General features: G+C 42.2%; 1 protein-coding gene across 3 annotated transcripts in view; it reads left to right on the forward strand.

Annotated features, from left to right (window-relative positions):
* The window catches only part of LOC135542311 (copine-5), a 212,481-nt gene that overhangs the window by 86,180 nt on the left and 103,249 nt on the right, over positions 1 to 23,052 (forward strand). Inside the window, exon 1 of one of the 3 annotated variants that reach the window (XM_064969191.1) lies at positions 8,157 to 8,258. The exons of the other annotated variants lie outside the window; for them this stretch is intronic. Within the exon in view, the coding sequence (XP_064825263.1) occupies positions 8,245 to 8,258 (14 nt within the window). The 5' untranslated portion in view covers positions 8,157 to 8,244. Of the gene's footprint in view, positions 1 to 8,156; positions 8,259 to 23,052 lie in introns of those variants that run through there. 3 annotated transcript variants of the gene reach the window in all.

Below are 23,052 nucleotides of genomic sequence, written 5' to 3' on the forward strand. Positions count from 1 at the left end.
ATTGCTTCTTTGCTTTAGTTGTTATAACATCTTTATTCAATTTCAACCCCCCTTGTTTTTATTTCCAAAATATGCACCTGGGCATGCATGGCTTGCTATAGTCCCAGTCAGTATTGACTTAATAATAAGGAATTCCTCTTTACCCCACAAATTGGGGTAAACCAACATTCTTTCCTATTGACCCTCAATTTAAAAGAAGCAACTTTGTTGTCAATGTTTTGTTATACAGAAATAACAAAACATGCCGAAAAGCTGCTGTGTTGTTCAATGTACCTTCAGGAAGTATTCACACCCCTTGACTTTTTCCAAATTTTGTTGTTACAGCCTGAATTTTAAATAGATTAAACAGATATTTTTTGACACTGCCCCTCACAGTACCCCATAATGTCAAAGTGGAATTATGTATTTTGTTTCTTCTATTTAATTTTAAATTAAAATCTTTAATGTCAATAAGTATTCAACGCCTTTGTTAAGCCAAGCCTAAATAAGTTCAGGAGTAAAAATGTGCTTAACAAGTCTCATAATAGGTGGCATGGAATCACAAATGGTGTTTAAAATGATTTTTGAATGACTTCCTCATCTCTGTACCCCCACACATACAATTATCTGTAAGGTCCCTCAGTCGAGCAGTGAATTTCAAACACTGATTTAACCACAAAGACCAGGGAGGTTTTCCAATGCCTCGCAAAGAAGGGCATCTATTGGTAGATTAATAAAAAAAGCAGACATTGAATATCCCTTTGCACATGGTGTAGCCAAAGTATTAACTACACTTTGGATGGTGTATCAATACACTAAGTCACTACAAAGATACAGGCTTCCTTCCTAACTTAGTTGCTGGATAGGAAGGAAACCGCTCTGGGATTTCACCATGAGGCCAATGTTGACTTTAAAACAGTTAAGGAGTCTAATGGCTGTGATAGGAGAAAACTAAGGATGGATCAACAACATTGTAGTTACTCCACAATACTAACCTAATTTACAGAGTGAAAGTAGGAAGCCTGTACAGAATACAAATATTCAAAACATGCATCCTATTTGTAACAAGGCACTAAAGTAATAGTGCAAAAAAAATGGCAAAGCAATTAATTATTTTTTCTGAATACTAAGTGTTATGTTTGGGGAAAATCCAATAGAACACATTACTGAGTACCACTCTCAATATTTTCAAGCATAGTGGTGTCTGCATCATGTTATGGGTATCCTTGTAACCTTTCAACAGGATAATAACCTAAAACACAAAGCCAAATGTACATTGGAGTTGCTTACCAAGAAGATAGAGAACGTTCCTGAGTGGCCAAGTTACAGTTTAACTTAAATCTGCTTGAAAATGGTTGTCTGGCAATAATCAACAACCAATTGGCGCTTGAAAGGGAAAGGGGGATACCGAATCAGGTGTACAACTGAATGCATTGAACTGAAATGTGTCTCCAGAATTTTGAAAAGAATAATGGACAAATGTTGTACAATCCAGGTTCGCAAAGCTCTTAAGAGACTTACCCAGAAAGACTCACAGCTGTAATCGCTGCCAAAGGTTATTCTAACATGTATATTCTAACATGTATTGACTCAGGGATATGAATACTTATGTAAATGAGATATTTCTTTATTTAATTTTCAATAAATTAGCAAAAATGTCGAAAAACATGTTTTCACATCATCATTATGGGGTATTGTGTGTAGATGGGTGAGAAAAAATAGTCTGTAACACAACATGTGGAATAAGTCAAGGGGTATGAATACTTTCTGAAGAGAGCGACTGTAGATTCTTCTAACAACAACTTTATTATAAGATTTGCAAAAATGGAACAATCAACATCACTCAAATAGTTCAGTTGAAAAGCCCGACGAACAGAGTTGGCCCTCTCCTTTTATAGAAAGTACATACTCTTATCTATGTGACAGTTAGCAGATGTAGAGAAACAGGGCTGGGGAACAGAGTTGTAAATAGTAATTTAGCTCATCTGTGCAAAGCAAGATAGCTGGTATCGCCGCCATGCTCTGTTCCTCCCTGCAAATCCCACATAGATAAATTCCTGCCGATTGTGAACACAGGAGGTCACATACTGCGGCTGTACCCAAATGGCACATAAATCTGTACGTTCAGATTTATGACTAAGTCTCACGAGAGTTTTGTATCAGTAAAAAATACTAGCATATAACAATGGACAATTCTTTAAGTAAAAAACAGCATAGTATACCTAATTAAACAGCATAGTAGGTCATTAATTACTTTCCTCCACAACATGTAGCCAGGCCAAACAGCCTGGCCTACCGTTCTCAATGCTCCCATATTGGGAAATAGAGCCTGCGAGAAGAGCCCTATGGCTTCAGGCTATTCGGTGTGGGAAATGTGGGGGCGCGGTGTCCAAGTAGGCTACACGTAGCTATGTTTGTGGAAAACATTTAATCACAGATAAGACGTTTAACTTGATTAGAACAGTCCATTTGCAGCTGTGTAGTCTGTTTGTTTGTGTTGTTGGTCTTGGCTAGTTTAAGTTTAATGTAGCTACCTTGCACTCACTCAAATGGCTACTAGCATCATCATGAAAAAGGGCAATATTACATTTTTCTAAGAAGTGAGAACGCTAGGGAGCAGGCAATGTTGAAAAGTAATCTTTAGATGTTGTACTTTTCTTAAATGAAGTTTTGTAATTGACTTAAACAAGTAGACAACAAGAAAATTGAGTTTGACAAAGGTCAATTTTTTTCAGTGAACCAATATGGTAACCTAGGTAACCACAGGTTGGTTTCTCCACAGGCGATCAGGGTCCCGATGTTCTATACCGACTGGAGGCGAGTTCAACAAGGCTTCTGTTTGAGGCGAACATGTTGCCAGAGTAACAATTTCAGTTGAACTATTTCTATGAACATTCCAAAATGTTCTGGTGAACCATCAAACAGTTACTTTTAGGATTACTGTGGCTTTTTACCGTCAATATTCAAACTGAAAATGACTTAGCTTGTCCTACTAAATATAGTAGAAAGTTTACATGGCCACTTTTATTTTTTTAGTGTCAGTTTGGACCCAAAACAGACACTTACGTTCGCTGCACACCACCTTCTCATACTGTTAGCTAACGTTAGCGAATGGTTGTGGCTAACACAAAACAAATGGAATATGTTAGTTAATATGTTAAGATATTGTGTAAAATAATGAATTTGCTGAATTTATCTGCACTTTATATTCGTTAGCTAGCTAGTCAGACAGTTTTATCGGAATGGCAATATGCCAACATTCCATAAAAAAATACATTTTCACTGTATCTTCGGTTTCACCTGGTTTTGGTGTTTGATTCATCTTTATTATTTCCCCCACAACAACTCCGGTGTTCTGTCTCTACCTCTTACTATGTGAGAAATAATTACTATGATGATTGTTAAGGGGCTGCAAGCTAGAATTTGTTTGTTTAGTTGCTGGGTAATTTGAATTAGGCTGTGTGTGCCTTGCAGGGGAGTCAAGGAACAGGCGAAGAGCCACACAAGTTCTCTGTGGATGTCTCAAACACGCACACACACACACACACACACACACGCACACACACACACACACACACACACACACACACACACACACACACACACACACACACACACCATCAAGACGAAAAGGAAAGGAGCTACAACTAACCTCGTTAAGAAGTAGTGCTTGAGATTAGCCTATTTAACAAGCAGGAATGACCTTCTTAAAGGTAAACTCGACCTAAAAGCTATCTTTTGGTATTTGTTTCATTAGCCCATTGTCTATATAGTCCTTTCATTAAATAGTACCCGCAAAACAACAGTCTCAGCGTCAGGAGTGAAGAGGCGACTCCAGGATGCTGGCCTTTCGTGGCAATTTCTCACATGGAATAGCCTTCATTTCTTAGAACAAGAATAGACTGACGAGTTCTTTTGTTTCTAGCCATTTTGAGCCTGCAATCGAACCCACAAATGCTGATGCTCAAGATACACAACTAGTCTAAAGAAGGCTTCTTTAATCAGAACAAGTTTACAGCTGTGCAAACATAATTGCAAAACAGTTTTCTAATAATCAATTAGCCGTTTAAAATCTAAACCTGGATTAGCTAACACAACGTGCCATTGGGACACGGGAGTGATGGTTGCTGATAATGGGCCTCTGTACGACTATGTAGATATTCCATAAAAAAGCTGCTTTTTCCAGCTACAAAAAGTCGTTTACAACTTTAACAATGTCTACACTGTATTTCTGATCAATTTGATGTTATTTTAATGGACAAAAAATGTGCTTTTCTTTCAAAAACAAGGGCATTTCTAAGTGACCCCAAACTTTTGAACGGTAGTGTGTATATATAAAACCCAACCATCGCACCATAATAATACCCGGATCGTGATCAGGAACACTAAGATAACACTACCAATACAGAAACCATGGCAGCGTGGAGAAATGCATGTCAATGTTGCGGGGAGTGGAGCTGCCTCCCATGTTAGAACCCATTCATTATGTGTCTATTTTAAAAAGTACAGATGTCTGTGATTTCTATGTTTACCATAATTGTCGTGTTGAAGTGTAAAATTGTTGGTTCTTCGGATCACCAAGGAGAAATAAGCAAAGGAAAAAGGACCCAAGCTTTGTTTTACCACATAGAGGAAGGACTGTGAAATTGTCTGAAGCCATGAAGGATGCATTCCTTCTGAAACAGGTGTGTGTGTGTGTGTGTGTGTGTGTGTGTGTGTGTGTGTGTGTGTGTGTGTGTGTGTGTGTGTGTGTGTGTGTGTGTGTGTGTGTGTGTGTGTGTGTGTGTGTGTGTGTGTGTGTGTGTGTGTGTGTGTGTGTGGATGCGGAGTCGAAGCCGGCAGCAATATGTGGAGATGCATTTTAATGTTCACCGGGGTGGCGGATTTGAGAAAACGATCACAAAAATGCCACTGGCAATTCTTTGGAGCGGCAAGTAAAACTGAAGACCTTTATCTCGTATCAGCCCCCTAAATTGCTTTTATGAATAAAGTGGTAGAAAGGGAGAGAGATAGATACAGGCAGAGAGAGGTACAGGAAATTTGAATTTGAGAGAGGTAGAGAGAGGGAGAGAAACAGTGAGAGAGAGAGAGAGAGTTGAAGATAGGTAATGCCCGATGCTTGGGCTGCACAGGGATCCTGCCTCCTACATTTTATACGGAGCGAGGAAAGAGCAATGCTCATTATTGATTTTCCCTCAAGTGGCTTTTCTGCCTGGTCTTGACGTTTGGCAGATATTGCTATCGCTTTGTCTAATGTGAGAAATAACTGTGGTGCGTGGGGATGTGAGAGAGAGAGCGAGAGTGTCAGCGCGAGAAACTTGATGAAGAGCCCATTTGACGACCTTCTGTTAATCTTTGTGGGCGTGCGTGCGTGTGTGCGAGCGTGTGTGTGTCTGTATGTATTTGTGTGTGTCCAAATCAAATGAAGTCAATCCAAATCAAATTTTATTTGTCACATGCTTCGTAAACAACGTGTAAACTAACAGTCAAAAGCTTCCTTCCTTCCTTTTCCAACAGGACCCATAATGCATTATTATGGTAAAATGTTAGAGCTCATCCTTGTCCCATGGGTCCGGCTGAAGATATGATATTGGTCGAACTCTCCCGAGGGCCGGGCTAGTCAAAGAAACGATCAGGGGAGATTTGTCCAATCAGGTTAAAGGTTAGGGTCGGTTGACGGCATTCAATCTAATGCTCCCCCACCCCATACACACACCACGCTCACACCACCACTATCACCGCCATTAAGACATTGTCTAGCCTTTGATTCCAACCTCTATTCCACTAGACCTTTCCCCCGATCCATTCGCTCTCAGACCTTTCCCCCGATCCATTCGCTCTCAGACCTTTTTCCTGATCCATTATCTCAGGGATCACATTCACAACCCCAAACTGTTCTTGCCTGCCAGAGTTCGATCCTCCGATATCATTTGTATAAAACCCCATTTTAACCTGGCGGGAACTCTGGTTCAATCTCCTCTTACAGTATCTAGTAATAAATACATTGTATCTCCTGGCCTTCTTCCCAGTTGCCCGAAGCCTTTCTTAGGTGTCACAGGAGCAGCGAGCTAGCTAAACCTCACTTCTGAGGCAGTAAGCTGGGGGGTATGGGTTGAGCCAGGAACTATAGATGTACAAGAGACAAATGAGTTTCATAGCTAAGCTAAGCTTAGCTATATAGCTATATATCAATGCAAAAATTTTGCATGGTCCTTGAGAAATACATGAAAAGTTTGATCATTTACATCTGTTGAATAAGAAGCTAGGTGGCGTATGACGCCCACTGTTATGACCTATACGATGACAGCCATTCGTAAGGCAGCATGCGTAGGCTGCACTGTGGCATGCTCTTCAGGTAAATAAACATTAGTGAACACTCCCTTTACATTTGTATTGCTCTCTCACTCCATCTCGCTTCAGTGATCGGTCTCTTCTTCCGTCCTCTCTCTGTTTCTCTCGCTCTCTCTCTCTCTCTCTCTCTATCTGTTGAAAGACTTCTCTCTCTCCCTTTCTCTTCTCTCATTCTCTCTGTTCATTGACATCTCTTGCTTCATCTAACTTCCTCCCCCGCTTTCTCTCTCTTCTGCTCTCTCCTCCTTCTCTCTCCCCTCTCGTCCTCTCATTTTCTGTCTTCCCTCTATCCCCCCTCCTCCTACCTGTCACAATGCAGCATGTCTCTACTCTGTTGCATGGCTACCAGCTATTTCTAACCCTCTGCGGCTCCGGTGGGCCTTGTCATTACCTATCTGGAATATGCAGATGCCCACAAACCCATACCCGTATAATAGGGTCCTGTTGCAACCCCTATAGTTGGCTCTGTGCTGGCTGGCATTTTGGTGCGATAAGGGACGTATTTTTAGCTTGTGTGACGGAGTTGGACAGAGTGACATTTTGTGTCTGTGGAGGGGATGCTCGTTGGGCTCAGGGACTTCAGGGGCTTTGGATCTACTTCTTTGTGTGGTTGTCATGGTTCCAGGGTTTCAGGACGTATCCCCCAAATGGCACCCTATTCCCTGTATAGTGCACCACCCAGAGCCCTATGGGCCCTGGTCGTAAGTAGTACACTTTAAAGGAAATAGGGTACCATTTGGGATGCAGACAGGCTCTCTGGGTGGAGGTACAGTATATGTCTTCAGACGGCAGGTAGTTTTCCTTACAGCTTCAGAACCACAGTAGTTCACATGCCTGGACCAGGCAGAGGGCCAGAGGGAGAGATTTCACTTTCTTTTTCAGAAGGCTTAAAAATATACCTCCTGATGGAAGGAGTGGGTTTGGGAGCCTTTGATCAGGATTAAGAGGCTGCCAGGAGACAGCAGATGCTGTCGCTCTATGCTGCCACTATAAGACTCTGGCTCCTTTGGTTTGGAGTTATGGGTTTATTTTTCCTCCTTTGAGGAACTCTGCTCCCCTCCGAATACCCCCTACCTCACCTTAGATTTCCCCCACATAGTGACTAAGCTGAGTTGGAGCTGTAGGGGTGCCAGTGCAGTCATAGGGGTGCCAGTAATCCCCCTCCCCCCACCAGGAGCACACACCATCCCCCTAGGCGAAAAGGGACAACCCATGGTGTCTTAACACCCCCCCCCCCCCCCCCCCCCTCTATGTTCGTCGTCCTCTTCGGGCATGGTACTATGGCAGATAGAGCCCCAGTGGAGATCTGGGATCTGGAGTGACCACAGGTCTTTTGATAAAGCTGTCACATCGTCTCTGTTCTCTTCCCCCCTCCATCTGTGCTCTCTTTATCTCTCCCCCCTCTCCTCCTATCTGCCCTCTCCTCCCCTCTCTTCGCTCTCTTCCTCCCTCTCCATCCCACCCCAACTTCCTCCGGGGCTAGTTAACACAAGGCAAGGCAACCCAACAAAAGAGAACCGATTCATAACTACCGCAAATAATGCCTAGCCTCACAAGCCACCTAATCCTGCGAGCTCGCAAGTCTATGACCCCAGTCTGCCCCTTTTCCTCCATAAGGTGCCATTACAGAGCCCTTGTCATTACATATTTATAGCTCCCTAATTTCTACCCATCAGGATCAGTTGGAGGAGTGATTATCTCTAACTGGTACAGTCCACATATGATTTCCATCACTAACACTGTAAACCCAGCACAGGACTGGTCTGTTAATGTGTAATGAGGTTGACCGGGGAGTGTGTGTGTGGTGTGCGTGCGTGCGTGTGTGTGCTTGTGTTTATAGGAAGGATGTTGTTGCTGATTTGTTAGCATCGCCCTTTTCAAGATTCACTTTTTTTTTTAAATGCTACGTTTCCAATGATCATCTTCTGGTGAGTGGAACTGTGTTTCCTATTGCAGATCACTTGCTGTTGTTAGCCGTCTTTGAAAATAGCATTGTTGCATTTCAACTTTAGATCCCTGGTTACTTTGTGTTCTGAATGTGGAAAACACGTTTTCAATGGGAAGTAATAGTTGTACATTTTGAATAGGAAATGCTTAGCCTAATGGTCGCATTTTTGTATACTTAAGTTAGGAACCTCCTGGATTATTATGTCCGAGGGAGTGGGCTGCTTATCCTATAGCATCATACTGTGTGAATTTCTATCGCCCCTAAGTGTTTTACAAAAAAAGTGCACTCTCTCCTACATAGAGTATGCTAAAAATACACTGTCACACTCGCATTCTTTGATATGTCACCGTTGTCACGTTTGGTATATCGTGCGATAGGGATGGCGTAAGGCTACCGTTGGTTGTGTAAGCACTGTGGTTGTTGTTGCTGGTAGCATTATCAGTGCGGGTGCTGTCTCTACTATGTGAGTCGCAGCACGAAGCACAGCTCAGGCTCAGCCTTGTTTGATTCAGTTGGGCACAGTAAGTGATGCTATGTTTCTGTAATTTGTCTTGATTTTTGATTTTGGTACAATGTGTTAGAAGACCCCCTTCCTCCTCTCCCCACACCCCCCCACTGAAGACCTAGGTCCAATTACCACGGTTCGCCACGGTGTCTGGCTGATGCAGTGATGAGGTCTCTGGTCCCTATTGTGGAGTTGAGAAGACAGAAAGAGGAAAATAGAGAGAGAATTACAAAGGGAGAAAAGAAGAGGGGGAGAGAGAGAGAGAGAGAGAGAGAGAGAATGGTAAAAGAGCCTGGGTCTCTTCTCTGGTGGTCTGGGCCTGAGCCTCTTGAAGAGAGATGAGATATGGTTGGGTTAGTAATTACAGAAGGTGTGTATGTCTGGTAATGGTCCAGCACTGGTTATGTGTGGAGAGGAGGAACAGGAATTGCCTCATCAATTCCTTCCTTTCTTCTCTCCTTCCTGGGGGTCTGGGTGGTCAGATGATAAGGGTAATGGCTCATCCCTCCTTCTCTCATTCTCTCTATCCACACTGTATCCTGAGCAGCAGTGTGATGGCTTTACTACGGTAGTTCCTGATACTCTCTACATGTGTCCCCAAATGGCACCCTATTCCCAATATACTATATATATATATACTTTTGATAAGGGCCCATAGGGCTCTGGTCAAAAGAAGTGCATTTCGTAGGGAAGAGGGTGCCATTTGGGACACAGAATCTATATGTCCAGGGAGCTGTAAAACCACAACAGGTTCTTTGCCAACCAGGAGATTTACTGGAGATTTGTGCAGGCCAGGGCTTTAATTTGTTCTGGTGTTTCTGTGTCTGTCTGTGCCTCTCTGTGCGCGCGCACGTGTTGATGTGTCCCTTGAGCTTGATGAGACTCATCATACATTGACCTAGCAGAGAGATTGTAGGATCTGGTCTAAAGCTGCCATTGATGAAGAGCCATAAAAAAACAGAGGGATAAAAGCAAGGCAGCTCCTCCCTTACTCTTACTCTCCCTCTGTCTGTCCTGGCATGGATGAGATGACTTTGATGGAGTGATGAGAGGTGACACGCGAGGCTCAAGGCAGGTAGTGATTGAGAGCTGTGTGCGCTCTTCTGTGTGAAGTAAAATGAATAGTTCAAGGTTCAGAGCAGAGCATGGCACTACTAATGCTGGGAGGAGAGCTTGGAGCCCTGTGCGTGTTAGCCCTGGCTCCGAAAACACCTGCATGCCTGTCCTGGCTGTCATATTCCATGTTCCAAATTCTGTATTACATTTTCCAAAATGTTTGGAAAAGATTGCCGCTGTCTTATTAACGGTGAGCTATCTCTTTAAGCCCAAAAACTACAGCTGGTGCTGTGCTGCTCGTAACAACCTTCCAGAGACCAGCCCGATCCAGCAGCAGCAGGGGTTTCGGCTGGGGTTTGGTTAGACAGACAGACAGATGGCTGATTGATATTTGTTAGACAGACAGATGGCTGATGGCTATTTCCCTACAGGCTTCACAGGCCAATCACCAGCTTGATAGACTGATACTAGCAGCAGAGAATGGACTCTAAACAACTCTTACATATCCAAGCTCTAGGGTAGCCCTTAAAGTGCAGTCAATGACCAAAAGTGCCCTCTTTGGCCTCATGGGGTGGAATGTTATTAACGTTTCATAACTTAATTAATACACTTTTTTTTCCTTTTTTTCTGACTCAAATCTGGTGTTTAATGAGTGTAATATTGGGATGCAAGCTCAAAATGGAATACATTTCAACTCTATATCCGACATGGTACAGATGTCTTCATTTTTTAATTCCATAACCACGTGGGTGAGGTGAACACTTTTGTTTCAAATCAGATTTGTTGAAGATTACCCAGAATCACTCTGTGTGATTCAGCCCACTTCAGTAAAAGGTTATTAATGTTGCAGCTTTGATGGGCAGTGCAACTGAAAGGCAACCTTGGAATGTAGGCTAATGTAGCATTACTTAAAAGGCAACCTTTGGGTCTTGAATTAAGCGAGGGTGTTTGAATTAAACTGTTTTTAAGGGATTTAATAACAGTTGACTCAAAGTCTTAGAAGAAATAGACAGTAGAGAATTGAATTAAGATACAGTGACGCAGGTTGGAGAAAATGGATTGTGTTCTCTTTTGGGAGAGCAGGAACAAACTTTTAATATATTAGAGGGAGAAAGGGGGGAAGGTGAATGATTTGTCGTCTTGCTGTCTCAGCTTCTGCTCAGCTTGCCTGCTCATTCTTCTGCTGGAAGAATAATTGCAGAATATTTTGTATATGCACAACATCATGTACACTTCGTTGTCTATGTGTCGAGATATTTCGTCAAACTTGTGTGTGTGTGTAGGTGTGTACATACCTGTTTGCGTGTCTCCTTGTGTTCATGCGTGTGTGTAATGCCAGTGTCATGTGCGTTCATTTCATTTGTGTGTGTCTGGTTCATGATGATGAATGGCATGTCGCTGTAAGCCTATCGCTGGGATACCCTGATAGATCAGCGACTGACAACCATCCGTCTCTCACTGCATTATGGGTTTGATCTCTGGAGGCTGTGTATTTGTCAGGAGGAAAAAAACATCCTTTATCAAAAGTGTGCGTGTGTGTGTGCGTGTGTGTGTGTGTGTGTGTGTGCGTGTGTGTGTGCGTGTGTGTGTGTGTGTGTGTGTGAGAGATCCCGGAGGTCATGTATTTGTACAGACAATATATTTTTAGGAGGAAGAATCATACTTTGGCCAATATGAAAGTCCTGTGTCTTAGTCTCTTCACGGCAGGAGTCCTTTTAAACCATTTCCTCTCAGAAGGCAGAATTCATCAAGTTTCTCACACCAGTGTCATCTGTTAGTCTGGCTGTTTGTGTGTGAGCCCGCGAATGGTATTCTTTAGGTGTAGCTAGCTGAGGTAAAACAATCAATCACAGTTCCTATGGCAGTGGCCCAATGGCTGCTCTATAGTACTAAACATATTTAGGAGTGACGTTGTGGAGGGAAAATAGTGTTTAAAGGCCCAGTGCAGTGCAAATTATATTTTTCCTGTGTTTTATATAATATTTTTTGCTGGTTGAAAGTACAATCTGCACGGGACTGTTTAATCAGCAGATTTGCTGAAAAACTATTTTTGCTTATTTCATTGGAAATATTCTACAGTAAGATACTTAATTTTTACCCAGAAATTATTTGATATTGATATAAAAATGGCTGCATTGGGCCTTTAATGTTTCATGGGTAAGTTTGACCTTTGAACAAATGAACCTCTTCACCTCTGGTAGGTCTCTGCTGTATTAGGGCCGATTTTGACCTCAATTAGCCTTGTTACAGGAGAGAGAGATAAAGAGAAAGTTTACTATTCATTGTTACCATTCTATTGTTGTTATTTATATTATTTCCGTATTTTTATAATTACTTTTTTATCACTTTTTTCATATAATTATTGTAATATTGTTTTTCATGCCCAAAACAAATCTGCTTATATTTGAGAGAGAGAATCAACAAAGCAACAGTTCTAGGATCAGGTCCTGGGTCTCTGTTCTGACTCTGTCGACTAACATTGATTTCCCTCCAAACTCCAAATGAATTAACAGGCCCAGCAGCCCTGATGGCAAACAAAGCATAGATAGTTTGGTTGCCTTGTTATTGTCACACACACACACACACACACACACACACACACACACACACACACACACACACACACACACACACACACACGGAACTAATTGCCTGGGGTTTAATTTGCTCTCCCCAACAGGTGCTACAAAAAAACAATAATTGCCTTGGCTTCACCTTCCCCTGTTGCTTAGCAAACTAGAAAGAAAATAAATCCACTAAACCAGATGGAATGGAATTAATTCTCCCAGCTTGTCTGATGTGAGGTAGTGTGCGATGCTTTAAATGTGACGATTTAGATGTACTACTTTGAATATTCTTTTTCAAAATGGTTATTATTTTTGCCTCATTTTCCGCGTAAATAAATTATATTTTAAAAATGGATGATGCAACAGCTTGTAATGACTGGGATTAGAAAAATAAACTGTTACAAAGGAAATAAAGCATATGTTTTATGAGCAGTGTGAATAAGAATGGTGAAATCAATCTAAGGATGTACCGGAGCTAATTATCTTAGTATTTTACTGCCTCTGTGCCTCACTGCCAGGGAACTACAGCCAGGGAACTGCGAGGGAACTACAGCCCTACAGAAAGAGCGCTATACGTAAGACACGGCAGAGAGCTGACCTTTTGAAACAGGCTCTGTTTGAGACGAGGAGAGGAGGAAGCTCATTGGGATCTGCTGGTTTTATATTGACATAGAGCGAGAGAAAGAAAGATGAAGAGCGAGAGAGAGAGACAGAAGAGACACAGCGCCAGCCTTTTTGGTTCCTCCTGTGTTCCTCAGTTTCCCTCTGTGGCTGTCTGGGTCTCTGTATTATTCTTTATTAATGGAATTTTCTCTCCCATCCTACTATTAAAGTCGGATGAGGTCTCGGCTGGCTGGGGCTTTGTGGAATCAGCAGCCTGTAAATTAGGAAGTGGATCTCCCCTCCCCTTCTTTCTTCTGACTCTCTCTTTATATATCTCTTTTTCTTTATCTCTCGCTATATTGTGTGGTTTTCTCTCTTTCTCTACCTCTCTCAATTCAATTTCAATTTAAGGGGAAATATATGTTTACATTGCCAACGCAAGTGAAGTAGATAATAAACTAAAGTGAAATAAACAATATAGAATTAACAGTAAACATTACACTCACAAAGTTCCTAAAGAATAAAGACATTTCAAATGTAATATGTCTATATACAGTGTTGTAATGATGTGCAAATAGTTAAAGTACAAAAGGGAAAATAAATAAACATAAATATAGTTTGTATTTACATTGTTTTTTTGTTCTTCACTGGTAGCCCTTTTTCTGTGGCAACAGGTCACAAATCTTGCTGCTGTGATTGCACACTGTGGAATTTCACCCAATACATATGGGAGTTTATCAACATTTTATTCATTTTCAATTACTTTGTGGGTTTGTGTAATCTTAGGGAAATATGTGTCTCTAATATGGTCATACATTTGGCAGGAGGTTAAGGGCAGTGGGCAGTGTGCGCAGCCTTTCTCAATAGCAAGGCTATGCTCACTGAGTCTGTACACAGTCAAATATGTCCTTAATTGTGTTGATGTCCTGGGGCTCTGTGGGGGTTGTTTGTGTTTGTGAACAGAGCCCCAGGACCAGCTTGATTAGGGGGCACTTCTCCAGGTTCATTTCTCTGTAGGTAATAGCTTTGTTATGGAAGGTTTGGGAAATGCTTCCTTTAAGGTGGTTGTGGAATTTAACGGCTCTTTTCTGGATTTTGATAATTAGCAGGTATCGGCCTAATTCTGCACTGCATACATTATTTCTTTGTTGTACACTGAGGATATTTTTTTTGCAGAATTCTGCATGCAGAGTCCAAATTTGGTGTTTGTCCCATTTTGTGAATTATTGGTTGGTGAGCGGACCCCAGACCTCACAACCGTGAAGGGCAATGGGTTCTATAGTTGTTTGAAGTATTTTTTGCCAGATCCTAATTGGTATGTTGGTATTTGATGTTCCTTTTGATGGACCGCTCACTCAGATCATTCACATCTTTGTGGAAGTTAGCTGTGGCACTAATGTTTAGGCCGAGGTATGTATAGTTTTTTGTGTGTTCTAGAGAAACGGTGTCGAGATGGATTTTGTATTCGTGGTCCTGGCAACTGGACTTTTTTTGGAACACCATTATTTTTGTCTTACTAAGATTTACTGTCAGGGCCCCAGGTCTGACAGAATCTGTGCAGAATATCTAGGTGCTCCTGTAGGCCCTCCTTTTTGGGGACAGAAGCACCAGGTCATCAGCAAACAGTAGACATTTGACTTCAGATTCTAGTAGGGTGAGGCCGGGTGCTGCAGGCTGTTTTAGTGCCCTCGCCAATTTGTTGATATATATATGTTGAAGAGGGTGGGGCTTAAGCTGCATTCCTGTCTCACCCCCCTGGCCCTGTGGAAAGAAATGTGTGTTTTTTTGCCAATTTTAACCACAGACTTGTTGTTTGGGTACATGGATTTTATAATGTAATGTGTTTTTCCCCCAACACCACTTTCCATCCGTTTCTATAGCATGCCCTCATGCCATACTGAGTAGAATTTTTTTTAAATTTGTTTAATCAACAAAGCATGAGAAGACTTTGCCTTTGTTTTGGTTTGATTGTCAGTTAGGGATTGCAGAGTGAATATGTGGTCTGCCGTTCTGTAATTTGGTAAAAAGACAATTTGACAATTACTCAGTACTTTGTTTTCGCTAAGGAAATATACGAGTCTGCCGTTAAAGATAATGCAGAGGATTTTCCCAAGGTTGCTGTTGACGCATATCTCATGGTAGTTAATGGGGTCAAATTTGTCTCCACTTTTGTGGATTTGGGTGATCGGTCCATGGTTCCACATATTGGGGATTATGCCTGAGCTGAGGATGATGTTAAAGAGACGTGAAAAACAGCCTCAGACCATTATTCCTCCTCCACCAAACTTGATACTGTAGTTGGCACCATGCATTGGGGCAGGTAGCGTTCTCCTGCCGTCCGCCAAACCTGATTCATCCGTCGGACTGCCAGATGGTGAAGCGTGATTCATCACTCCAGAGAAAGCATTTCCACTGCTCCAGAGTCCAGAGACAGATGATTTTTACTCGCATGTGCTCCAGCACTCGGCGGTCGTGTTCTGTGAGCTTGTGTGGCCTACCACTTCGCGGCTGAGCTGTTGTTGCTCCTTTCCCTTCACAATAACAGCACTTACATGCTGACCAGACCCGCGTGCGCCATTGCACGTATGTTGATTTTGTCCACCAACACCAGACGCGATCAGGACATGCAGGTTGAAATATCAAAACAAACTCTGAACCAACTAAATTCATTTGGGTACAGGTCGAAAAGCATTAAACATTTATGGCAATTTAGCTAGCTAGCTTGCTGCTGCTATCTAATCTGTCCTGGGATTTAAACATTTGCTTGTTATTTTACCTGAAATGCACAAGGCCCTCTGCTCTGATAATTAATACACAGATAAAAAGGTAAACTGAGTTTGTTTCTAGTAGTCTCTCCTTCTTCAGGCTTCTTCTTCTTTGGACTTTATATGGGCAGATGGCAACCAACTTTAAGGTGCATTAGCATTACCAAATGGACTGAAGTGTGGACCTCAGTTCATCTTTCAATCACCCAGGTATATTCTCCTAAAAACCAATGAGGAGATGGCACGTGGGTATATGCTCCTAAAAACCAATGTGGAGATGGGAGAGGCGGGACTTAGAACCAAGTTCTATTTTAGCGCCTGGTTACGCAGACTCTCATTGAAGCATGTGAGCAGTGTGTGTCACGGTTTTCATATGGTGAAGGAGAGTCGGACCAAACTGCAGCGTGTCTATTGTGATCCATGTTTAATAAAACAAACGTAACACGAATCAATACAAAACACTACAAAACAAATAAACGAAAATGAAAACCGAAACAGCCTAAACTGGTGTCAACTAACACAGCACAAGGACATCAAGACACTAAGGACAATCACCCACGGCAAACTCAAAGAATATGGCTGCCTAAATATGGTTCCCAATCAGAGACAACGATAAGCACCTGCCTCTGATTGAGAACCACTCCAGACAGCCATAGACTTTGCTAGATAACCCCACTAGCTACAATCCCAAATACATACACACCAAAACCCCAAGACAAAACACACCACAATACAAAAACTCCATGCCACACCCTGGCCTGACCCAATACATGAAGAAAAACACAAAATACTTAGACCAGGGCGTGACAGTGTGTGTGCAATGATTGAATAACATGTATGTGTAAACACATTTTGCAATGCTTGTGCACGCGACCAGGGCAGCTCTAGCAAGACAGAAATTTGACCAACTTACTTGTTGGAAAGGTGGCATACTATGATGGTGCCACGTCACAGAGCTCTTCAGGAAGACCATTCTACTGCCAATGTTTGTCTATGGAAATAGCATGGCTGTGTGCTCGATTTCATACACCTGTCAGCAACAGGTGTGGCTGAAATAGCCAAATCCACTCATTTTAAGGGGTCTCCACATACTTTTGTATATATAGTGTAAATGCTATCACATAAATAATAATTTGGTTGTGTTTATGAAGGCCTTATGATTAGAATACAATTGTTTTGCTACAGATAACACAATAGTATTTTCATTCGTTTATTTTACTGTAGGCTATATGTAAAAACTGAATAACCCAACCAGTGGTGATTTTAGAATGTAAATCTTGGTGGGGCTAAAAAAAAACAAATGTTGGGGATGCATGCCAGCAAAGCAACTCCAGTACACAACACTAAACAATACATCAATTGCACGAGAACCTTGACAAACGGTGCCCACAAACTGTTAGTGCCTACATAAAGCTGTCCCAACAGCAGAGTTCCAACAGCAGTCCCAACACTTTACCACTACTACACCTGGCTATCAACGGAGCCGTGTATGGCAGCGGAAGTTCATTCAGCCTCCTTTACTGCCTTTAAAGAAAACATTGCTGATATGGGTGACTTGCTTAAACAAATGTGACCGACCACCTTGATTCAGTCTTATGTAGCAAAATTTGAAATGGTGTTTTTTACATTGGATTAAAGTAGAGACTCAGAGCTACAAAATGGTTTATCATACACTGCATTTGGGGAACAATGGGAAAGTAATTCTGCTTTGAGAGTTGATAAACTTGCAACCTCGCTTTATGAGAAAATGTCCCTTAAATCTTTTGGTACACCTACTGGAGAACTCTTTTGTCTACACCCATTCAGCATTGTTCACACCCTCTTAAGCCTTAGCCCCACCTATCTCTTTAAGGATTCACTGTGTGGTAAAGATTAAGAATAAGAGCAGTAGCCTACAAAAGGAAACATTCCAGGTAAACATAGTGTCCAGATAAAAATATTAAATAAATATTAGATGACGCTTACCCAGACAATCATGTTGGAGGTAAATTAAATAATCAAAACGTGTTGTTTATGCTTTACATACTAAGTGTATCATGACACAAGGCGAGACCCAGATGCAGACACAGGAGGCAGATGGTTGGACTTTAAGATTTTAATAATCCCAAAGGAGTAGGCAAGAGAATGGTTGTGGACAGGCAAAAGGTCTAAACCAGTTCAGAGTCCAGGAGGTACAGAGTGGCAGGCAGGCTCGAGGTCAAGGCAGGCAGAATGGTCAGGCAGGCGGGTAACGAGTCCAGAAACAGGCAAGGGTCAAAACAGGGAGGGAAAAGAGAATAGCCAAGGCAGGAGAACGGGAAAAACCGCTGGTTGACTTGAAAACATACAAGACGAACTAACTGGCACAGAGAGACAGGAAACAAAGGGATAAATACACTGGGGAAAACAAGCAACACCTGGAGGGGGTGGAGACAATAACAAGGACAGGTGAAACAGATTAGGGTGTGACAAAGTGTTGTCATCGATTCCTTGTAGAGATGCCACACTGCTGCTTTTTGGCACATGAGATGGCAGCAGCTTTCCACCAGAGTGTTTGTGTCCTGGGTGGCGTCCGGGTAATACTATTGCACTATCCTCTGCATAATCGTTGATGATAGCCACAGCTCGCTGCAAGTCCTCATTCTTCAGGTGTAACCTGTGCTTGCTTGGGCCAGCTCTCTTTTTGATGGGAGGCATAAGACCATTCTCCTTGTATGACTGGTGGAGGAGAGTCAGGTGTGTTCTACTGGTGCTGAAAGACAAATTCCAGATACAAATATTTAAGCATTATTATACAATAGATAGCAGTAATGGCTTTCTGAGATAACATTACTACACAGATCAGACAAGTAATGCTAGCTAGCGAGCCAGCTTTAACTTGGGGTATTTTGTTTAGACAGGTGGCTAGCTAGCTAAACAATGAACCATAATCCCAATCCATAGAGTACTAGCAATACAAACCGAATGTCATAGCTAGCTAAAGTTAGACAAATAGGTTCAATGTTAGCTAGCTAAAGTTAGGCTATAACTAGCAATGCAAATGGCTTTCTGAGATAATCTTACGACACAAATCATGCACGTAACGCTAAAGTTAGCTAGCGAGCTAGCCACCTAATGTCAGCTAGCTAACAGTAAGCTTTAACTTGCAATGAAAACAACTTTGACAAAATTAGAAACATATAATATCTGAAACTGTAACAAGACTGTATACATGGATGAACGCTTCACGGCAGACTGCAATCCCTTTCATTAAATAAGACGTCCTGTGTTGTTTCCGTTTTGTTTGTACAGCTTGCTTGGCCCATTGTGTCAAATCACTCTAGTTCACACTGACCGTGTGCAATGCCATTATAATCATCAAATCTTTCTCCTTCTCTCTCACGGATGCCATTGTTGCCCTTAGTTTGAAGATGTAATCTGGAGACAGGTGTTTTAGACAACAGCCTTCTGTGTTCTCTTTTCGACTCCCTCTGGATTTGCAATCAAACTCCAGAATTGTATTAATATCCTTATCATACTCTGCTTCCACCAGACATTCTACTGATTTCAAAACTCAGTCAACTTCTTCCATCACAACAACACTGTTGATCTCCGTTTCTTCCCCATCACTGTCATCAGAAGACTCTACAATGTGTTCTTGAATTAAAATGTTTTTACCTCAAATCAAGGATTTACCTCATCGTCGAGATTCATTTTCAGGGAGAATCAGCACGGTACGATCGTCCTCCTGAAAGTAGTCCATCACAACTCTTTCCCCACTGACCTTTGTCGATAGTGCCTGATAAATGCAGGGCAGCAATGTTATTGACAGCATTAGCAACAAATTTGCAGTTCTCCATTGCTAACGTTATATATTTCGAAAGAACTGCAGTAGAAAGAATTTTCTACACATAACGAGCAGCTCATATTATAGACAGAAGATGCTACACAGCAGACCAATCAGAAACTCATCTCTCAGCATGTTCAGCCCATCCATTATCTCAGCCAACCATGGCTAACGGGAAGGTTCCTCTCTTTTTCGGTGGCTAAACCAACTAGGCACATAATTTACCAACTGTATTAATATTTACAGATGGCATACAAGTTAAAATGTTCCAGAAGGAATTTCTGCCCCCAAAAAAGCATTTTGATAAAAAATGTAAATAAACATTAAAATACCTGTCCTGTGAAATCGTGACTTGCGACATACGCCTATTTCTTCTTATAAGAGGCAATCCGTAATTTAGATTAAGACATTAATGAGCGAGCTAGGACGGACATTGTCAATATAATGATTTATTCAGCACCTTTGAAATGTACAGCGTCAGAATTCAGAACATGGGCCGTTCTTATAGTGTTCTCCCTGTACACAAAGTCAGAACCGCAGAATAAATAAAGGTGGTATATAAGCAGACAATGAAAGCTCTTACAATATTTGGTGATTACATTTCTCTAAAACTTACAGGCTACATGTGCACCACCAAGTCAGAACAGTAGGCGAAATTAAGAGGGGAAAATAGACCACATTTTTTGGGTGAGGCACATGGGCTACTAACAGCTTACTACACAACATACACTTTCTTTGGACTCACCTCACCTTCCCAGTCAGAGCTCGTTTTTTCCTGAGATCACAGATGTCTGGATCTCACTGAATTCAGACTGATTGAGAGCGGAAGAAATCATGCTGGATTGACAGCATGGCCAATGTTGAATGTTTATCATTTCAAGCTTGAAAATAGATCCTTAAACCGAGAAATGGGAACACACACCCACTCCACCGAATAGCAGGCTCGTGATTGCTTTGCAATGCTTGCAGTTAGCCATTGATACCGTCCAAACTACTCATTGTTGAATTTGCCATTTCCAACTTGTGTAATGTTTATGTCCAATGGCCGATGAGCACCAAAACATTTTAGCTATAATTTCTCCACACATTTCTCTTCATATGACAACTATTAAAAATAATTTGCCAGTAGATTGTCGATACATGATGATTCGTGATGATGGCTGCTAGCTAATATTTTGAAAGTCTGATCAGTCCAATCAAAGCTACTGTAGATATAATGTGATTTGACGTCATTTTATCTGTGGCCAATGACCTTGAGCCTTCTTGGATGGGCTTGAAATTTCTAGCTCTACCCTTAGATTTGGCAGTGACGTAGTGTCCCCATGAATGACAGAACACTGAGCCAATCACGACACATCTAGAGATCATTACCAACCCCTGCGCTCTGTATTTTCCACTGGCTGCCCCACCACCACAGAAAGCACTGAGGTAGGCTGAAACACCTACATTTTGGAGCTGCCTTTCTCAAGAAAGCAAAAAAGAAACCATGTTTGTATGGAGTTTTTTTTAACTCAATGCATTTTTATTTATTTTTTACATTGTTTACAAACAGATATGTGACACATTAATTCCAAAACAATATGCAAAACAGGCAAAACAAATGTTGGGCTCAAAACAGCTGGGGCCCCGTTGTCTTGTAATTCTTCAGCACCGTTGTGGAGTACAACAGCTGTGCAGCTGCCTTCCTTTGCGCAGAGGGAGAGAACTCCGGTCTCACTTTGTTCATGATGCCAGCCAGGCTTGTTTTCTTTGCAAGCAACTTATTCACCAATGACAGTGAAGTGAAGAAATTGTCCGTGGTGACATTTCCCCCCTTGCCAACGTAAGGTTCCACAAGCCTCATCACCACATTCTCCAACACTTGCTCACCTGCTGCCTGATGCGGATCTTTTCCCAGATATTGAAAGCCGTTCAGCATGTACAATTATGCACACTCTCACAATGTAGCCTACACCAAGTAGACCAGAGTAGACTGATAAGACTGCTTGGATTCAGTGGACTGATATAGGGTACATTATATTTAGAATAGATCATTACAATAGAATGGCCTGCCCTTTCCTTCATTCACCATTTTGATGACATAATTATGTATAGTTCGCTTCCCCTCGCTCATCAACTCACCTATTCTCCCCCTTTCGCAGCATCATACTTTACTTCATGTACAAAATCATTTGTTATATGTGTGAAATTAGTTATGGTGTAGTTTAGGTTCAGTTTCGAGACAATTATCCGGTGATTATCAGCTGGACACGGCACTTTCAACTGTCGGGAGAAGGAGCGGAGCAGGCCCTACTGTCGGGAGAAGGAGCGGAGCAGGCCCTACTGTCGGGAGAAGGAGCGGAGCAGGCCCTACTGTCGGGAGAAGGAGTGGAGCAGGCCCTACTGTCGGGAGAAGGAGCGGAGCAGGCCCTACTGTCTGGAGAAGGAGCGGAGCAGGCCCTACTGTCTGGAGAAGGAGCGGAGCAGGCCCTACTGTCTGGAGAAGGAGCGGAGCAGGCCCTACTGTCTGGAGAAGGAGCGGAGCAGGCCCTACTGTCGGGAGAAGGAGCGGAGCAGGCCCTACTGTCGGGAGAGGAAACGGGGATAACCGTTAAAAAAATGACATGCCCTCCTAAAACTGGTTATAACGCCAGGTCTGTTTGTGAAATTGAGATTCTAAAAACAACAGTCTGTTATATGGGCTTGGTTAGGAAAAGTCAAGGACGGAGGGGGACGTGAATGGTAGAGTAATATTTTTTTTTAAATGAATGAGCGGTCAAAATGACTGCTTTAGCCGTTCTAGTGTTAAGCCCTTCCTCTGTCTCTGTCCACAACACCCTCGCAAGCCGTGAGGCTACTAGATGGTAATAGGTGCTCATGTTGACCCTAGTGGATGGTATTGAAGGCATCTCCCGATGTCCTGGGGACGAGGACAAACATCTAACACTGCAAGGGATCTGGTGTGACTTGGCTCCTCTTTATGCGCATGCTTTGAATTATTGCGTTGAAATACTTTGGTGCAGGTTCTCAGTAATTGTGCCAGAGAGAGAGACTGTTGCCTGGTGTAGCAGTGCAGTACCGTATCTCTGGTACTGTATGTAGGTTGTTGAGGCTGTATTATACTGACATGAGTTGCTGGCGTGGAACCAAATCCTGCACACCTGTCAGTGTCCAGGTACAGTATATCACTAGCTAGATCAGGCGTGCACCTCTAGCCCTCAAGAGACTTTCCTGCAATGAAAGAGAATTCATGATTGACAGGTCTAATGTCAAGTCAGAATGGACTGATCATCAATCATCATTCATCAATACTTTACCCCGTCAATCAAGCATCTGAAACTAGACTGAATATGACCCCTGTTCATTATGTAACATCCACAGCAATCAGTGTGGTGTCAGTGTGAGTCATGATCAACAAAGGATATCAGGGTGAATTGTATTGTTGATTCCATGCTTCCTGTTATGTTTGTCTGTAACCAGATCACTAGAATGTA

This window comes from Oncorhynchus masou, chromosome 6 (assembly GCF_036934945.1).
Source record: "Oncorhynchus masou masou isolate Uvic2021 chromosome 6, UVic_Omas_1.1, whole genome shotgun sequence".
In the NCBI taxonomy this organism is placed as follows: Eukaryota; Metazoa; Chordata; class Actinopteri; order Salmoniformes; family Salmonidae; genus Oncorhynchus; species Oncorhynchus masou.